The sequence below is a fragment of the Callithrix jacchus genome, chromosome 10, assembly GCF_049354715.1.
Source record: "Callithrix jacchus isolate 240 chromosome 10, calJac240_pri, whole genome shotgun sequence".
Taxonomy (NCBI): Eukaryota; Metazoa; Chordata; class Mammalia; order Primates; family Cebidae; genus Callithrix; species Callithrix jacchus.
The window spans coordinates 25,426,712-25,446,760 of record NC_133511.1 but is presented as its reverse complement, the minus strand read 5'-3'; the positions used below and the strand labels follow the sequence as shown (position 1 = coordinate 25,446,760).

At 39.6% G+C, this 20,049-nt stretch overlaps 1 protein-coding gene across 1 annotated transcript; it reads right to left on the bottom strand.

Moving 5' to 3' along the window:
* Positions 1-12,976: 12,976 nt before the first annotated feature.
* Positions 12,977-15,413, bottom strand: PATE1 (prostate and testis expressed 1). Its single transcript, XM_078339127.1, has 3 exons — positions 15,362-15,413; positions 13,894-13,992; positions 12,977-13,110 (listed from the first exon to the last, which is right to left on the bottom strand). The coding sequence occupies exons 1-3, from the start codon at positions 15,411-15,413 to the stop codon at positions 12,977-12,979; spliced, it is 285 nt and encodes a 94-aa protein (XP_078195253.1).
* Positions 15,414-20,049: the final 4,636 nt, after the last annotated feature.

The window sequence follows — 20,049 nt, the reverse complement described above, 5'->3', positions numbered from 1 at the left end:
TTTATAAGGGGAGCATTACCTTGATACCAAAGCCAGACAAAGATACTACAATAAAAGAAAACTACAGACTATCATCCCTGAGGACATTTGATGCACAAATCCTTAACAAAATGCTAACTACCCGAATAAAGTATTCAATAAAATTACATACCATGACCATATGGGATTTATTCTTGGAATGCAAGAATGGTTCAACATATGAAAATTAGTGAATTTGAAATACCACATTAACAGAATGAAGAAAATCTGATGTGATCATCTCAGTTGATGTAGAAAAAGCATTTGACAAAATTCAATACTCTTTCATGATAAAAAACACTGAACAAACTAGGAATAGAGGAAAACTATCTATGATTGTTAATATTAGGTGTCAGCTTGACTGGACTGAGGTATGGCTAGATGACTTGTAAAGCATTGTTTCTGGGTGTGGCCGTGAGTGCTTCCAGAGGAGGCTGACATTTGAGTTAGTAGATTGGGATGGGAAGACCCTTGCCCCAATGGGGGTGGGTACCATCCAATCAACTGCCAATACAGCAAGAACAGAGCAGGAAGAAGAAGGGGCCCCCCTTTTATGTATATATTTATCTATTGGTTCAGTCTCTATGAAGCACCCTGTCTAATACACTATCTTAATGCAATAAGGACCATACATTAAAAACACACAGCTAACATTATACTCAATGGTGAAAGACTGAAAGCTTTTCCTCTAAGATCAGGAACAAGAAAAACATGCCCACTTTTACCATTTCCATTCAACACAGTACTGGAAATGCTAGACTGAGTAATTGTGCAATAAAAAGAGATGAAATTCCTCCAAATTAGAATAGAAAAAGTAAAATTACATCTGTTCATAGACAACATATTTTTATATGTAGAAAATCCTAAAGATTTCACAAAAAACTGTTAAAACTAAAATATAAATTCAGCAAAGTTGCAGGATACAAAGTCAGTGCATGAAAGTCTATTATTATTTTTGTTTGTTTGTATTTATTTATTTATTTAGAGAGAAACAGAAGGAGAGAGAAAGAAACAGCTAACTCTCACACTAAGTGAGAGAATCCAGAAAGATGGAATCCAGGAGAGGAAAGCAGTTCCACCCTGAGTGGAAGGGAATAGAGAGAGTTGGAGTTCAGGAGGGAAAGATAGGCTTCCACAAGAGAGTGTGGAAGGGGGAAAGTCTGTTATATTTTATACACGAACAATCCAATAATGAAATAAGATAACAATTTCATTTACAATAGCATGAAAAATAAAATGAAACACTTAGGAATGAACTTATCTAAGAAAGTAAAAAACTTATATGATAAAAATACAAAATAAAATATTGTTCAAAGAAATTAAAAGAGACAACAATAAATGGAAAGATACCTCATGCTTATGGATTAAAAGACTTAATATTGTTAGGATGTCAATATTTCCCAAAGCAATTCATAGATTCAATGTAATCCCTGTCAAAATCTCAGTCATGTTTTTTTTTTCTTTTTTGCATCTAAAAATTCGTATGGAATCTCAAGGGAACACAAAGAGCCAAAATATTATTTTTAAAAAACAAAGCTATAGGTCTTACAATTCCTGACTTTGAAACTTATTACAAAGATACAGTATCAAAGCAGTATGGTAATGGTATAAGACAGGCAAACAGAATACAGAGCCTCCAAATATGGAGAGCCTGCATATATGGTCAAATGATTTCAACAAGGATGCCAAGAGCATTCAATAGGGAAAGAACTAATCTTTTCAATAAATGATACTTGAAAAACTAGATATCCACATGCAAAAGAGTGAAGTCAAACCCTTTATTCAAAATGGATCAAAAGCCCAAACATAAAACATACAAATATAAAACTCTTAGAAGAAAATACAGAGGGGAAAACTTCATGGCATTGGAATTGGAAATGATTTCTTGGATGTGACCCCAAAAGTACAAAAGTATAGTCTACAAAAGAACAAATAAATTGTACTACATAAAAACTAAACACTGTATATCAAAGGAAAGAATCAACAGAATGAAAAGGCAACTCACAGAATCGGAAATTATATGTTAGATAAGAGTAATAGTCAGAATATATGAGGAAAATCTACAATTCAACAATAACAACAAGAAAAACCCAAACAACATAATTTTAAAAATTGGAAAAAGACTTGAATAGATATTTCCCTAAAGAAGATATATACATGGCCAATAAGTGCATTAAAAGATGCTCAACATCACTAATCATGAGGGAAATGCAAATCAAAACCACTGTGAAATACTATTTAATGCCCATTAAGATGGTTACATTAAAAACAGCACCAACAATGTGTTAGCAAGGATGTGGAGAAATTGGGACCCTAGTACATTCTTGGTGAGAATGTAAAATGGTGGAAGCCTATGTGTAACTCCTCAAAAAATTGAAAATAGAATAAGCTATAAATCAGAAATTCAACTTTTGGTTATATGTCTAAAAGAATTGAAAGTAGGGACTTGAACACCCATGTTCAGCCATGTGTAAACCCATGTATACAGCATTGTTATTCACAACAGCCAAAATGTGAAAGCAACGCAAGTGTTCATTGACGAATGAATGGATCAACCCAATGTGGTATGTACATACCACAGAATATTATTCATCATTAAAAAGGAAGGAATTCTGGTAAATGCTACAACATGGTTGAACCTTGAAAATAATGCTAACTGAAATAAGCCAGAGACAAAAGGTCAAATAATGTATGATGTTACTTATTTGAGGTACCTTGAACAGTCAAATTCATAGAGACAAAAAAGTAGAATGCTGTTTGCCGGGGGTTGGAGATAGAAAAAGTGTATAGGAATTGTTTAAAGGACATGGAGTGTCAGTTTTGCAAGATAAGAAGAGTTCTGTGAATGAATGGTGGTAACAGTTGTTTGTATGGTACACTAATTTAGTGCTTTTTATACTCTTCAGTTTATAATTATCTTTTGTTTGTGGATTTCTATTTTTCCAAGATTATAAAAATCTCCACCTGATAATAAATTTTAGAAAGGCCAGATCCTGGTACAAGAGTCTTGGTGAGTTCAAAGAGTAAGGAAGGAATTAGCCCTAAGGAGGTGGTTTCCAGGGACTATTTAAAATGTACTTAATGCCACTGAATTGTACACTTAAAATGGATTAAAATGGTAGATGTTATTATGTTATGTTATTTTACCACAATAAACAACAATGAGAGTAGTAGGACAAGGATGAGAGGGGAGTAAATGGAATCAAACTCTTTTTGTTGTAAATTATACTTTAAGTTCTAGGATACACATGCAGAACGTGAAGTTTTGTTATATAAAAATACATATGCCATGGTGGTTTGTGGCACCCATCAACCTGTCATCTAGGTTTTAAGCCCTGCATTCATTAGGTATTTCTCCTAATGCTATCCCTCCCCTTGCCCTCGACCCTGACAGGCCCCAGTGTGGGATGTTCCCTTCCCTGTGTCCAAGTGTTCTCATTGTTCAACTCCCACTTATGAGTGACAACATGCAGTGTTTGGTTATCTGTTCCTGTGTTAGTTTGCTGAGAATGATGGTTTCCAGCTTCATTCACGTCCCTGCAGAGGACATGAACTCATTTTCTTATGGCTTCATAAAAAATGTGGTATATGTACCACATTTGCTTTATCTAGTCTATCATTGATGAGCATTTGGGTTGGTTCCAAGTCTTTGCTTTTGTAAATAGTGCTGTAATGAACATATATGTGCATGTGTCTTTATAGTAAAATGATTTATTATCCTTTGGGTATATACCCAGTAATGGGATTGCTGGGTCAAGTGGTATTTCTGGTTCTAGACCCTTGAGAAATCGCCACACTGTGTTCCACAATGGTTGAACCAATTTACCCTCCCACCAACAGTGTAAAAGCATTCGTATTTCTCCACAGCCTCACCAGCATCTGTTGTTTCCTGACTTTTTAATGATCGTCATTCTAACTGGCATGAGATATCTCACTGTGGTTTTGATTTGCATTTCTGTGATGACCAGCGGTGATGAGCTTTTTTTCATATGTTTGTCGCTTGCATAAATGTTTTCTCTTGAGAAGTGTCTTCTCATATCCTTCACCCACTTTTTGATGGGTTGTTTTTAATCTTTTGTTGTTGTTGTTGTTGTAAATTTGTTTAAATTTCTTGTAAATTCTAGATATTAGACCTGTGTCAGATGGATAGATTGCAAAAATTTTCTCCCACTCTGTAGGTTGCCTTTTCACTCTGATCCTGGTTTATTTTGCTGGGCAGAAGCTCTTTAGTTTAATTACATCTCATTTGTCAATTTTTGCTTTTGCTGCAATTGCTTTTGGTGTTTTAGTCATGAAGTCTTTGCCTATGCCTATGTCCTGAATGGTATTGCCTAGGTTTTCTTCTAGGGTTTGTATGGTTTTAGGTCTTATGTTTAAGTCTTTAATCCATCTTGATTAAATTTTTGTATAAGGTGTAAGGAAGAGTTCCAGTTTCTGGGTTTTTTTTGCATATGGCTAGCCAGTTTTCCCTAAACCATTTATTAGATAGGGAATCCTTTCCCCATTGCTTGTTTTTGTCAGGTTTGTCAAAGATCAGATGATTTTAGATGTGTGGTGTTGCCTCTGAGGCCTCTGTTCTCTCTGTGAATGGGAGTTCATTCATGATTTGGCTCTCCGTTTATCTATTATTGGTGTGTAGGAATGCTTGTGATTTTTGCACATTGATTTTGTATCCTGAGACTGCTGATGTTGCTTATCAGCGTAAGGAGTTTTTGGCTGAGATCCTGGGGTTTTCTAAATATACAATCATGTCATCTGAAAACAGAGACATTTTGACTTCCTCTCTTCCTATTTGAATACCCTTAATTTCTTTCTCTTTCCTGATTGCCCTGGCCAGAACTTCCAATACTCTGTGGAATAGAAGCAGTGAGAGAGGTTATCTTTGCCTTGGGCTGGTTTGCAAAGGGAATCCTTCCAGATTTTGCCCATTCAGTATGATATTGGCTATGAGTTTTTCATAAATAGCTCTTATTATTTTGAGATATGTTACATCAATACCTAGTTTATTAAGTGTTTTTAGCATAAAGAAGTGTTGAATTTTATCAAAGGCCTTCTCTGCATCTATTGAGATAATCATGTAGTTTTTACCTTTGCTTTTGTTTATGTGATGGATTATGTTTACTGATTTGTGAATGTTGAGCCAGCCTTGCATCCCAGGGATGAAGCCAGCTTGATTGTGGTGGATAAGCTTTTTGATGTGCTGCTGGATTCGGCTTGCCAGTATTTTACTGAGGATTTTCACGTTGACGTTCATCAGGGATATTGGCCTGAAACTTTCTTTTTTTGTTGTCTCTGCCTGGTTTTGGTGTCAGGATGATGCTGGCCTCATAAAATGAGTTAGGGAGAGTCCCTCCTTTTCTATTGTTTGGAATAGTTACAGAAGAAATGATACCAGCTCCTCTTTGTACCTCTGGTAGAATTTGGCTGTGAATCCATCTGGTTCCAGGCTTTTTTTTGCTGGTAGGCTATTAATTACTGCCTCAATTTCAGAACTTTTTATTGGTCTATTCAGGGATTCAACTTCTTCCTGGTTTAGTCTTGGAAGGGTGTATGTGTCCAGGAATTTTTGCATTTCATCTAGGTTTTCTAGTTTATTTGCATAGAGGTGTTTATAGTATTCTCTGATGGTAGTTTGTATTTCTGTGGAATTAGTGGAGATATCCCCTTTGTAATTTTTTATTGTGTCTATTTGATTCTTCTCTCTTTTCTTCTGTATTAGTCTGGCTTATGGTCTATTTCATTGATCTCAAAAAACCAGCTCCTGGATTCATTGATTTTTTTACCCACCTTCTGAAGCTTAATTCTGTTAATTCATCAAACTCATTCTTTGTCCAGTGTTGTGCCCTTGCTGGCAAGGATTTGTGATCCTTTGGGGGAGAAAAGGCATTCTGGTTTTTGGAATTTTCAGCATTTTGGTGCTATTTTATCCTCGTCTTTGTGAATTTATCTACCTTTGATCTTTAATGCTGATTACCTTTGGAGGGGATTTTTGTGTGGGTGTGCTTTTTGTGATATTATTACTTTCTGTTTGTTAGTTTTTTCTAACAGTTAGGCCCCTCTTCTGCAGGTCTGCTGGAGTTTGCTGGAGGTCTCTCCAGACCCTGTTTGTCTGGGTATCATCAGCAGAGGCTGCAGAACAGCAAAGATTTCTGCCTCCTTCTTCCTCCATCCCTTTATTTTGAGCCTATGTGTGTCTTTGCACGTGAGATGGTTCTTCTGAATACAGCACACCAATGGGTCTTAACTCTTTACCTAATTTGCCAGTCTGTGTCTTTTAATTGCGGCATTTAGCCCATTTGCATTTAAGATTAATACTGTTATGTGTGCATTTGATCCTGTCATCATGATGCTAGCTGGTTATTTTGCACATTAGTTAATGCAGTTTCTTCATAGTGTCTTTGGTCTTTATATTTTGGTATGTTTTTGCAGTAGCTGGTGCTGAATTTTCCTTTCCATATTTAGTGCTTCCTTCAGGAGCTCTTGTAAGGCAGGCCTGGTGGTGACAAAATCTCTCATCATTTGCTTGTCTGGAAAAGATTTTATTTCTCCTTCACTTATGAAACTTTGTTTGGCTGGATATAAAATTCTGGATTAAAAATTCTTTAAGTATGTTGAATATTGGCCCCCACTGTCTTCTGGCTGGTAGGGTTTCTGCAGAGAGATCTGCTGCTAGTCTGATGGGCTTCCCTTTGTAGCTAACCTGACTTTTCTCTCTGGTTGCCCTTAGCATTTTTCCCTTCATTTCAACCTTAGTGAATCTGACAATTATGTGTGTTGGGGTCGCTCTTCTCGAGCAGTATCTTAGTGGTGTTCACTGCATTTCCTGAATTTGAATGTCAGCCTGTCTTGCTAGGTTGGGGAAGTTGTCCTGGATAACATCCTGAAGTGTGTTTTCCAACTTGGTTCCATTCTCCCCATCACTTTCAGGCACACCAATCAATCAGGTTTGATCTTTTCACATGTTCCCATATTTCCTGGAGGCTTTGTTTGTTCCTTTTCATTCTTTTTTTCTCTAATCTTGTCTTTATGCTTTATTTCATTAAATTGATCTTCAATCTCTGATATCCTTTCTTTGCTTGATTGATTCAGCTATTGATACTTGTGTATGCTTCACAAAGTTTTCATGCTGTGCTTTTCAACTCCATCAGGTCATTTATGTTCTTCTCTAAACCGGCTATTCTAGTTTGCAGTTCCTGTAACCTTTTGTCAAGCTTCTTAGCTTTTTTTGCATCTGATTAGAACATGCTCCTTTAGCTTGAAGGAGTTTGCTATTCCCCAAGGAATTACCCTAAGGAAGTAGTTTCCAGGGACTATGAAATAGTATTTCCCGTTTGCATACGTATTACCAAACAACTGTTTTAGTAGAGGTTTACCATTAAACCCTTAAAGAGAAGTAGCATTGGAATTAGGCAGTTTTCCTAAACTGTAATGTACAACTCCTGGGGCTTTGAAATGAGCAGCCTAGTAACTTCTGACCTGATAATATTCCCTGTACGCTTGCACCAAAAATATAGTCTGGGCCATGTCAACTTCTGTGTTGAAGAAACAGGTGATATAGTCCCACAGAGATGTAGAAGATAAGTGAACATAGAATTTAAACAGTTTTCTAATACACTGAGGTTATGGCCAACAATGCCACCTCCCACCCAACTCACCCCGCCACAAACACAATACTTCAGACAACTGTACATCTCCTGCAAGAACTTCTCATGGGGTTTTTTTTTTCTTTTTTTAAAATTTTTTATTGCATTTTAGGTTTTGGGGTACATGAGCAGAACATGCAAGACAGTTGCATAGGTACACATATGGCAGTGTGTTTTGCTTCCTTTCTCCCCTTCACCCACATTTGGCATTTCTCCCCAGGCTATCCCTCCCCATCTCCCCCTCCCACTGGCCCTCCCCTTTTCTTTTCTTTTTTTTTTTTAATTTTTTATTGCATTTTAGGTTTTGGGGACTTCTCATGGTTTTATGGATTCATAGAAACCCAGTTTCAGAGCTTCTCTAGGGCTGACTTTAGGAGAGAGAAACGGAGATCATGCTGCATCTTCATCTTGTGGGGGCCAAATAATCTGCCTTCTGTTGTTTTTGGAGACAGAGTTTTCTCTGTTGCCTGGGCTGGAGTGCAGTGGCGGAATCTCGGCTTATTGCAACCTCCGCCTCTTGGGTTCAAGCAATTCTTCTGCCTCAGTCTCCCAAGTAGCTGGGACTATAGGCACATGCCACCATGCCCAGCTGATTTTTTTATTTTTAGTAGAGACAGGGTTTCACCAACCTGTCTGGCTAGGCTGGTCTTAAACTCCTGACCTCAGGTGATTCCCCTGCCTTGGCCTCCCCAAGTGCTGGTGTTACAGGGTGAGCCACCGTGCCCAGTCTGCCTTCTGTTCTTATTGTCTCATAAGTCTGTGTATGAAGACAGAGTTTACTATCCTCCAAAATAGAAAGTCAAATCTTAAACCTAAGGCAGAGGTACCTTAAAACAAAAGCAAAAACAAAAACAAAACAACAAACCCATGGGCCGTGATGATTTCTAAAGGGCTGTCATGATTTCTAAAGGGCTAAAGAGAACCACTGAATTCAGGGGAAAAGAAAGAAACAACGCTCGAAGGAAGGGTCATGAAGGGAACTTCTTCACTCAGGTGGTTTGCACCTCCTGTTCCCTTCACCTGGAAGGAAGTTTCTTTCAGTGCATGGTTGCTCTTCACCATTTCCCTCTTGCCCTGACCTAATAGGTTAGCTCATGGTTCTAAGCTTAAATGTAACTTCAGAAAGAGCTTTCCTAAAACCCCAGTTAGCATTGTCGTCTGTTTATTTTTATTACCCTGTATTTTTTTCTTACACATATCATAGTTCTTAGTTATTTGTGCATAATCATTAAGAGTAAAGACTTGAGACAGGCAGCCTAACTTTGACTCTTGCCTCTGTCATTTGGCAAGTAATGTAATCTTCTATAAACAGTTTCTCTGACAATGGGTCATCAAGTAATCATGAAACCTGAGCTGCCCATCATGATCTGGGTTTTCTGGGTCATGAAGCCATAGATTGGGCATGTAAGATAGCAACCTGCCACTAAGGAGAAGAGGCCAACGAGAGAACAGGCTGAAACCAGCCAGGACGGCACAAGTTAGTTGCATGAGCAGGTAGTTCTGCTCCATCGTCTCCGCTCTTCCATTACACATCTATGGCCTTTTAGATTTCTGTTTAATAACAAGCTGCTTTGACACAGGAGAAACTGGTGTTTACAAATGGGTATTCTGGCACAACTGGGAGATGGATTGCCCAGGCATTAAACCCCAATCGGGAGTGTCTCATCCATTTAGTCTGGACAGATCTACATTAATTTACAGCTAGTTGATAACAGCCTGGCTGGCATTAGGTCCCTTCCATTGTGGATAGAATTTATCCTCATTGGAGTAGACAGATATTTTGGATATGGATGTCCCTGTTCATAATGCTTCTGCCAGCACCATTAATTGCAGACTTACGTAATGCTTTATTCTCCATCAAGGTGTTCTCAACACAGAATTATTTCCACCCAAGGAACTCGTTTCACCACGAAGAAGTATAGCAATATGTTCATGTAAATGGAAATCATTTATCTTACCATGCACCCCATTATCAGAAGCAACCAGCCTGATGGAATAATGGAATAACTGGTCCAGTGAAATCTCAGTTTAACTATAAGCTGGGGAAAAACACTCTGAAAAGATTAGATTATATAGTAGAATGCAATATATGCTCATAATCAGAACTAACATATACTTCTGTTTTCCCCATAGTCAGAGTACACAAGTCCAAGCATCAAGATGTAGAATGGGAATAAATTCTCTTGTTCCTGCAACTTTGAGTTTTGATCATTTGGAAGTCTTATCACCAAGGGAGAAATGCTTCCACTAGGGAAAATGACAATACTTTAGTTGATTTGAATGCTAAGACCATTTTGGGTTCCTGATGCCCCTCCAAGCCACAATATAAGCACAGAGGTTATTCTACAGGCTGAGAAAACTGATCCTGATGGTTAAAAGGGAATTGCGTAGGTGTTGCACAAGGAGGTAGGAATACAGGAGATTCTCTGAAGTGCTACTTTATTCTTCTTGTTCAATAACAGTAAATATAAAGCTCTGAAACTGAAAAAAAATCCAGGCCATTGAAAATCTGAACCTTTCAAGAAGGAAGATTTTCATCATCCCATCAGATAGGTAACACTGACCCCGTGAGGGTCTAGTTGAGGAAAACAAATGTAGAATTGGTAGCAGCAGAAGGAAGTTATAAATATTGCTTGCAGCCTCATTAGCAGTTGAAAAAACACAAACACTGGGTATCTAAGCATATCTTTTTCATTTCTTGTCATATTTTCTTCTCATTTTCCTCTATCTCTTTATTATCCTACATAAAAATTATTGACAGTAGCTGACAGGTGGAATTGATTGGATTTCAAGAATATTTAACATTGCATGGAAATGAATATCTAGGATATTACCCTGAGAGAGAGTTGACTTTAGGACTTGTGTCCTTATTTAGAGAAAAAATAAGAGTGCCTTTACTTGTATGGAGGATAAATGCATCTCACTGGGCAAAAGCATAAAGTTGTCTTTCTTGTTTAATGGAGTTCAAAATCTTATAAAAAGGTATGTACAGATTTGAATGGCCAAAGGTGTGATTAAGCCGGTTGTTAAATGATTGCATCTCCGTTTTAGGTTCACACTTCTATACTCTGCTTTATGACAGTGGTCATTGCAAGCTGGATCCTTGTTAAATTCTGCCAACAGGGAGTGCTGGAGGGAGACGGGCAGGCCGGACAAGGGAAGCACTTTTCCCGTTTGCTTTCTCTTCTTCTTGACAGCTTTTCACCTGGGCAGTGGCAGCTGGCTTCAGAGCTACAGTTGGTTTTGTCCCATGGTTTTCCCCCTATATTTTCAGAACCAGCTTCTGGTGCCTCACAAATGCCAGCACCATCTGAACAGTACCCCTTCCCTAGAGGTCTGCATTTTATCTTCAGGGAGGCCCCTTGTTCACGCTTTTAAATTAATGAATTATTTAACTAAGTAATTAAATTAATTAATTAGACCTTAGAAGTATGGACCTCTGACATTTTCCGTGTTTCCCTAGACCTACAGGTTTTAGCAACTTCTTGCAATTTCTGTCTTTGTTAACTCAATATCTTCCTTTGGCTTTTTGTGTCCTCCAATACCTGGTTAACCATTCCTAATTTTAAAGTCTCTGTAAAAATGACTGGTGATGTTTTTGTTTTCTGACTGACCTACGTGGGGAATCGTATGACTCTCAGGTTTGTGTGAAGAGTAAATGAGACAGAAGATAAAAAGGGTTTATAACAGTACCTCTCACATAGTAACTGTCATATAAGAGGAAGCTGTTACTATTATTTACTTAAGATCTGTCTCTCCCGTTAGTCTAAGCTCCATGAGAATAGGGATTATGATGCTGTATACATAGCAGGGTGTAGCAGTACCTGGAACATAGTATGCTTTGGATACATGTTTGTTAAAGGAATTAGGAAGGGTTTGGAGGAGAGAGAAAGAACACAATTTGTGTATAGAAGAAAGGTAGTGGCTGGGCGCAGTGGCTCACACCTGTAATCCCAGCACTTTGGGAGGCCAAGGCTGGCAGATCACGAGGTCAGGAGATCAAGACCATCCTGGCCAACATGGTGAAACCCACTCTCTAGTAAAATACAAGAAAAATTAGCTGGGTGTGGTGGTGGGCACCTGTAGTCCCATGTACTCGGGAGGCTGAGGCAGGAGAATTGCTTGAACCCGGGAGGCAGAAGTTGCAGTGAGCTGAGATAGTGCCACCGTACTCCAGCCTGGTGACAGAGGGAGACTCCATCAGAAAAAAAAAAGAAGATATCTTTCTTTATTATTATATTTACATAATGTAATATAATTCATCACTCTTTCCAGGCTTCATTCTACAAGTTTTGTTAGAAATCAGCCTCTACCCTTGGGAACATATTCAGTCAAACTGCCATTTTTCTCCAGGGTGTGAGTTATACAGAGTGGAAAGCTCAAGTGTGTGTGAGATAAAGGTAGGGGTGGGAGAGGCATCTGGGGTCATGGGACATCTGTCCACACAAGTGGCTGATAAGATATCTAGTGGCCAGACTCATATGGCTTCCTCAAACCCCACAGTTCTCAGCTTCCTTCATGTCATGCTCCAGGCATGGGAATATTTGTGTTGCTGCTGGTGGTTCTGTCCTCTGGAAGTATCCTGAAGTATCCTGAAGCTGTTCCCTGTCGAGAGGTTGATGCCTCCTTGTGAGTTTGCCAGGGAAGCAGGATGCAGGCACTATCTCTATTCATCTGCTTCTATTCTCCAAACCCCAACCCCAAACAGTCTGATTCTAAAAGGTAGACAGTCTTTCTCTGTTCATGGTTCTGGTGCAGCTTCCTTCCTGTGTCCCAGTCGTCTCCTCACCCTGGGATCAGCATTCATGAACAAACTCCAAGAATACTCCAGCCACTTCTTTTTATGTTGCCACTCGCCCTCCCTTCAGGCCACAGTTACGTACTTTCTTTGGAATGAGATAAGAATGGTAACACAGAGAGGAAAAAAACATGAAAAATATTAAAATATCCTGCCACAGAAGGAACGACAGGAGCAGGGGAGAGAGGAAGGGATTCTTTTTCAAAATTAAACTATCCTTTTTCTCCTTTTCTGAACAAATAGGTTATGAAGTGAAAGTGCTAGGGTTTGTAGCAACCTGCAGGATACACTGATCTTGTTCTTGCTCTCCAGGTTATTTATTTACTTATTTTGAGGCGCAACACGGAGTAGAAAAGCAGAGGGATTTTCCATTCATGTGCAGAAAGTGGAGACCTGTTTGCACTCATCTTCTGTAGCGTGTGTGTGTGTGTGTGTGTGTGTGTTTAGAAAGTCATTGTGAAGAGGCTAAGGCAACAACCTCACCCAGAAATTGGAGTCACAGAAGAACCATCAACTTCTAAAAGTCTTCATTGCAAAGGTCGTAGCCCCTGCAGCCCCTGAAGTTCACAAAATAGACACTCCACCTTATGCCTTTTACATCAGCACGGTTCTTTTGGCAGCCCATGACGATTAACAGGGGAGTACCATTCCCTGTGGAAGGAAGAAAAAACAGATCAGAAAGCCTGGCCGTGAAACTTCTGCAAAAAACCTTTTCTTTAGACCACACCAACATATAAGAACAACGTTGTGTAGTTCAAAGCTCCGTTATTCAAATGTAAAGAACTGGAAGATGTTGCAAGTTGGAGCTTCCCAAAAGAAAGGCAGTGATGGGGCAGCCTAAAATGATTATGGCGGGCAGGGCAGTAAAGAGAGCAGTAATTCAGGGATTGCCAGAGCTGGGGGTTTCTACTGAGAATCTTAACACTGGTTTAAGTGAGGGTTATAAATGCCAAGAGATAACTTAGCACAAAGGGTGGAAAAAGAGAAATCATGATGCCTTGTCTTAACCATCCAGGGCAATTCAGCCAGAGTCTACCGATGACCCTGACCCTTCTGTTTCCACAGATTAGGGAAGCCCAGGTAGGCACAAAGGCCAAAAACCCCCTTCCCACCTCAACAACTCACTGTTACTCATTGAGCATAGGTTATGCCTGTTCTCTCACCTTGGTTTATTCTCCTCTGTTTTCTTCAGGCTTCTTAAAATACTAATTCCTTAGCTGTAGGGCCCCACCCTCCTTAGTGACCACCTCCATCTGTTTTCCATTATGGTATATGACTGGGGTGAAAAAATAGCCAGCCCAGGCGCGGGACTCCCTGTAGTAAAAGTAAAGTAAGGCCCCCCATTTCTGTCATGGCCGATATGTCCCTGTCTACTTCCTCCGCCCATTACTTCCTTTTGGAAATCCTCCCAAATCCTCCCAAACACTCCCAAACATGCAGCACTCTTCCATTGATGCCGTGCTCCTCTTCTTCTGGAGCACACTTCTCCTGAGAACTGGAAGTGCCACATACTACACTGAGCAATTTCTATCACTTGGTAGGAGAGTGGGGAAAGAGAAGTAAGAAAAGATGGCACTACCATGAAAGAACCCATCTCTCCTTTTGGGTTAGAAGTCTGCCTAGAGCCAGAGGGCTTTGCCAGAGCCCATCAAGCATGAACATCTGCCTCTATGAAAATGCACTAAACCAAGATAATGGCTGGGGTTTATGGTCTCAGGAGTTTTAGCTTGAAAAATGGGAGGAGAAAGAAAGGTGGAGGAATAGGAAAAAGCGAAACATTATCAAGACTGAGATGATCAGACAGGTCCTCTTGATACTCACCAGGATAATTATCTTCCACGACAACTTCTTCATTGACTGTACTGGCACAGAGAAATAAAACATATCTGAAATTTGCCTGACTTTCACTCTTGTATACGGTCCTTATAATCTGCCCTTCAGGGTCCATCCTGCACTCTTAAACTGGAGCCATTCCAGACCCTTTCTGTCCCTCTAATGCCTAGTCACCTACTGGGCACCTCTGTACCTCTTCTCTCCTTCTACATCTCTTCACCTTTTTGGGGATTCTCAGATTCATCTCCCATTCCTATAGGATGAAGCACAGACCAGAAGGAGAAAGATAAATGCACATGGATTTTTGCTTTATTTCGTTCTTTTTAATTGACCTTATGTGGCACTCTAACCTGTGGGTGCCTGGAATCTAACAATGGGGACAATTACCTGAAATTCCTAAAGTTGCCGTGCTTTAGATTTGGCCAAGTAACACCTGAAAAGCCAGCATTCCACTTCCCCCTTTCCCTTTTCCTTGCCCTTCACTGACACTCCCGGCCTTGTTGGCTGAAGCTAACGTTATTTTGTCAAACCTAAAATCAGCTTCCATCCCAGCTCTGTCCTGCTGGAAGAGGTTATTGTTGGAACTCAAGGTTTATTTCCATTTTATTTTATTTTAGCCCCTGGTGCCCACCTCACCCCACTCATCTCCCCTTTTTCAGACCTTCCCTTTCTCATATCACTTATCTATTTCTACTCACCTGCAGCCTTTCTCTGTATAAGTGATCCAGATAATACTGTTGAAAAAAAAGATACACTGTCTGCAGACCTCATCTTCCAAACTCATCTCAAAACTTCTATGAAAATCCACTAAATATACTGTCTGCAGACCTCATCTTCCAAACTAATTTCAAAGCTTCTATGAAAATCCACCAAATTTCTCTCTAATCTGCCTATTTCCCTCCTATAAAGGAATGGAGAAGAGCTTTAGTTAAGGTCGTGAGGACATGACATACCCGGGTAGAAGGTATAGCATTAGAGCAGAAGCTCATCATGCTAAGAAGGCCTCTGTTGGAATGCTCTTGCCTATTCGTAAATTCAGGACTCTAAGCTGTCAACCCTAGAAACTCACCCCTAAAGCAGAAGAGCAGTATGGGGAGTTCCAGCAGGATGGATCTGTCCATTTTGGAAAGAGGGAGGGCCAGGCTACAACAGGAAGCTTCAAGAGTGCCTATTTATACACCTGCAAGGCTGGGCTTCCCTGGGAAGGGTTAGGGATGAAGACGCTGTGGAAGCTCTTGGAAGGCATACTTTGCTCCTAGGGAAATCAATGACTCTGTAATTTCTCTTCTTGGCAACTTGGAGGCAGAGGGAATGGCTAGGTCAATCCTGAACCTGATTTATTCCAGTTCTACCACTCAGGATTTTTGATGGCAGTTTCTATGGTCTTTTCACTGTACCACAGTGTAAGAGAACACAAGGATAAAGCTGGGCTGAATGGGTAGAATTGAGAGTCATCTACACCAAGACATATATTAAAGCTGAGAGAATATATAAGTACAAATCATTGGAATGCAGAAAAGCAAAAAGAAGGCTGAACACAGACTTTAAAAATACACACCTCTAGGAGTAGAGAAGAGAGGACACAGAAAGGTTAGGCTCAGAGGCATACAGAGGGTTCCCATAAGGAGAGTATGAAAAAGATTTTTGGATTCACAATATTTTGGAGGTCATGACTACATGCCAAAAGATCAAACTGGCATTTCCATGCACAGAAGACTGCTGACATGGCACTGACTACCCTGATTAACTTTTAAAGTAGCACCGTGAAGTATTAATGTACTACATACACACTTGTGCACACGTATGCCCATGGGTACACACACACACACACACGCACATGACAGCACTGATATTTTGTGTTCTGTGTATTCAGTGGCAGAAGTCTTCCTTTCTTTACTCTCACTTCCCTGAAATTTAACATCTTCCCTTGCCTCTTACAATCCTTTCTCTTGCTTTTTGAGATCTCTCCTCCTTTCCTTCTAGGAATCCCGCAGTTATTTGCCTAATGGGACCTATGAGATAGGAGGAAATGTTGTCTTCCTCTGACCTGTCAGAAACTGTCTCCTTACCTAATTACACTTCCATAATATTATTATCCCACTTCCCCTTCAGCAGAAATTTCTTCCTCCCAGCCAATGATTTTCACTGATCCACCCGTATTCCTCACTTATATTTGAACTCCTTTATCGACTTACTCCTAAAACCTCCTCAAATGTGTGTATACTCCCTAGCCTTGCGGCCCTAATACCTGATTTTCCTACTGAGTCTCACTGTGCTCCTTTTCTTTGTGCCTCTAATCCTTTTACCTTTTTGTGTTAAGGTACCCCCCCATCACCAAATTCTGCTTACGTCACAAATTCCAGACCCATGGCCAAAAAGTATTCAGGAATCCCTTTCGCCCTATTATTTTGAACCCTTTGGAAGTTGTAAAGCCCTTTATTCACGATCCCCTCCTCTCCAACTCAGAGTTTTGGAGATGCAATTAGTCCAGAAGAGTAAGCCCTGGCTTATGCCTCAACTCTGAGACCGAGGAGGTACGCAGTTATGTCTCCGTGTGTGTGATTCGAAGATGTTTACATTATGGCCAAGAACTTTTAGTTTGCGTCTCCAATGTTGTCATGCGAATCAATAAAAATGGTGATTTTTGAATGGAAATTCACCTTCCAATCAGTTATTAATTTTAAAAGAAATAAATCTGCGCTTCACAGGGGATATAGCAACATATCCTGAGGCTCATTGTAACTGAGATGTTTTTATGTAATAATCACTTTGAATATGTTAACTGGGCTAGTGGTGAATACCAGGATTTGAGGAAAGAGATCTCAGTTTAGGTGGACCCTGCCTATGAGGAGGAGGGTAAAACAGATGAACCACAGTTACTGTTTCACTGCAGCACCAGTGGCCAGACTCCTGGAGTTTCCCCAAAACCAGAGGACTTACACCAGTAGTGTGTGAAGTGGGGACAGTTCTCTGTCAGAGTTTAAAGGAACGGTCAGATCAGAATAGTCTGCCCCTTTTCCCTCAGGCAAGTGAACAGCATAGCTCTAGGGGACTCAAATTAGATGAAATCAGAGTCAATCCATCCTCTTGAGGGACATGAAAAATGGAGGAAATATTCAGATAATATGGGCAGATCCAAGAAAGAGCTTATAGGAGGCTTTATGGCTCTGGGGAGCCTTTCTGTGTATGCTCTTTGCTACCATGAAACTTTCCATCTCTTAAGAGTTTCTGTGAATCTCAGAATCTCTCAGTATGTTGACAATTCTCCAGGTTATTTCTTTCTATTATGTCAAGGGTTGGAGAAGATATCCTGGACATCGAAGTGACCAGGAAGGGAGGTCTGGGAGTCAAGAGTGAAGTAGCCAATAATTGATTTATTGTTCCTATTGTAGCTTGCAGATTAAATAAAAAGTCCAGGATGTTACTATTTTGTACCAACAAACCTAGCTATCCCCCTGAGAATTCAGCTACGGAGAAATTATGAACTCCTTCCCTACTTTGCATGGTAAATTCACAAGCACCTGAAAGCCATTCCCAGAGACCTCTTCTCAAACTGCCAGGGCACCCAAGGAAGCACGTAGCTGCCAATATTGCTGAGCTTACTACATACTCGTAAAGTGTCTTTCTCTAGATCTGTCTGTGTTCAAAAGGGCTGTCCTTGGCCAGTTTGTCCAAGAAGTTTCTCCCTTGTTATTTCCTGTGTGTGTGTGTGTGTGTGTGTGTGCATGCACACTCATAGGTGTGGGGTTTTTATATTGGTGAAATATTCACATACCAGAAAAGGCATAAGATTTAAATTAATATTTTAAACTATTTTAATGCAAATTGTGTAATTATAAACCATGTCAGAAAGTTGAATGTTGCTCAACCCACAGAAAACTCCCCATGGCAAGGGGTCCTTTCTAAATCCATTCTTTTTTCCTCATCTGGTGGGAAACACTATTCTTTCCTTATGAATCCTAACCATTGTTTTCTTTTGTCATTTTAGTTTTGTAGTGCAAAACTAAAACTGCACTATAGTTTTGCCTATTTTATTATTTTTTATTTTTGAGATGGAGTCTCACTCTCTTGCTCAGGCTGGAGTGCAGTGGCATGATCTTGGCTTACTGCAACCCCCACCTCTGGGGTTCAAGCAATTATCCTACCTTCAGCCCCCACCTGCCACCTCCCCACTCACCACCAGTAGCTGGGATTACAGGTGCACACCCTCATGTCTGGCTAATTTTTGTATTTTTAGTAGAGACAGGATTTTGCCACGTTGGTCAGGTTGGTCTCAAACTCCTGACCTCGGGTGATCCACCCACCTCGGCCTCCCAAAGTGCTGGAATTACAGGCATGAGCCACCATGCCTGGCCACCTGTTTTAAGTATTGATGTAAATAGAATCATACAGTATGCATTCTAGGAATTATTCATGTTCTTATATAAAGCTTTACTTTTTTTGCAATATATTATGGTATTTAATTATATGAATATTATGGTGGAGAACTTTCCAGTATGATGGAAAACGTCACCCCAGAGACTGAAGAAGCCCAAAGTGCTGCAGCAAGAGGAACGAAACATGCAGCGTGATAGTGAAATTTCAGGTCAAAGAAAATAAGAAAACATTAAAATCAACCAGCAGACAAAGGACATAATACATTCCAAAGAACATGAGACTGACGGCTGAATTCTCAATGAGAAGGAGGCTAGATGTTATGAGATGATGTCTTTAATATGCCAATATAGAATTGTAGATCCAGAGGAAATTTCTTCTGAATTAAAATGAAATAAACACGTTATTAAGCAATAATAATGCCACTAACAAACTTGCAATTGTTGAGACTAAGTACTATCAATAAGTAATTGTTAAATTGAATTGATATGTTAGTTTGAATTAATCAAGGCTGGAAGACAAACACATCCATTCAAGAACTACTGTAGAGAAGAAATATAAGATTTCCAATGTGATCTTCTTTGGTTCCTCAGGCCCACAGAGTCCCCACACTGCAGACCTCCTTAGTGCTTCAGTCTGGAGTTCACCAAGCTCAAACTCCAAAAGTCGTCTTCCATGGTCAACCTTCCTGAATGTATAAGCATTAGTCCAGCTCTTCTGATAGAATTCAGAGGGACACAGACGTGTTATCTTTGGGCCAGCAGTACCGTTGGTAGTTAAGAGATTCGTAAGAAAAATCACCCAGAGATATCAACAATGATGCGCAAATTCAGTGCCAAATTCTACTAAGAGATCAATTCAAAGGAAGCCTGGAAAGTGACAATATGATAGAGCACCTAGAGGTCATTCATGTCCACAGTGAGAACAGTGAAGGAGAGAAGGGGAAGTCAGATGTAAGGGAATGAAGAGTGAATCGTCTAGCAAAAACGTTAGAAAATAAAGTCTGAAAAGCATAAAGTGTAAAATAGATGAATTAGCTAGGAATCAATCTAATGCAAGCTATACAACTTCTCTAAGAAGAAAATAACATAACTTTAAAAAGCTAAGATCCAAAAAAATCAATCAAGTTATTACAGAAACTTTTATTTTGAAATAATTTATAAATCACAAGAAGTTGCAAAAATAGCTTCTATGTACTTTTTACCCAGCTTTCCCAATGATAACATCTTCCATAACCAATACATTTTCTAAACCAAGAAACAGACATTGGTACAATACTGTTAATATTAACTATTAATTTATGGACCTTATTTGAATTTCTTTAGTTTTTACATATCCTTTTTTGGTGTTTATTACTATGAAATTTTATCAATTGCGTAGTTT

Excerpts from the sequence above, each read along its gene's own strand:
- PATE1 (XM_078339127.1), bottom strand. The coding sequence starts at position 15,413 with ATGGACAGATCCATCCTGCTGGAACTCCCCATACTGCTCTTCTGCTTT. Across the intron at positions 13,993-15,361 it reads ACTGCTCTTCTGCTTTAGGG|TGATAGAAATTGCTCAGTGT; the intron begins GTGAGTTTCTAG and ends TCTCCTACCAAG. Across the intron at positions 13,111-13,893 it reads TCAATGGAAGAGTGCTGCAT|GGAATGGTACTCCCCTGTTA; the intron begins GTTTGGGAGTGT and ends TTCCTTCCACAG.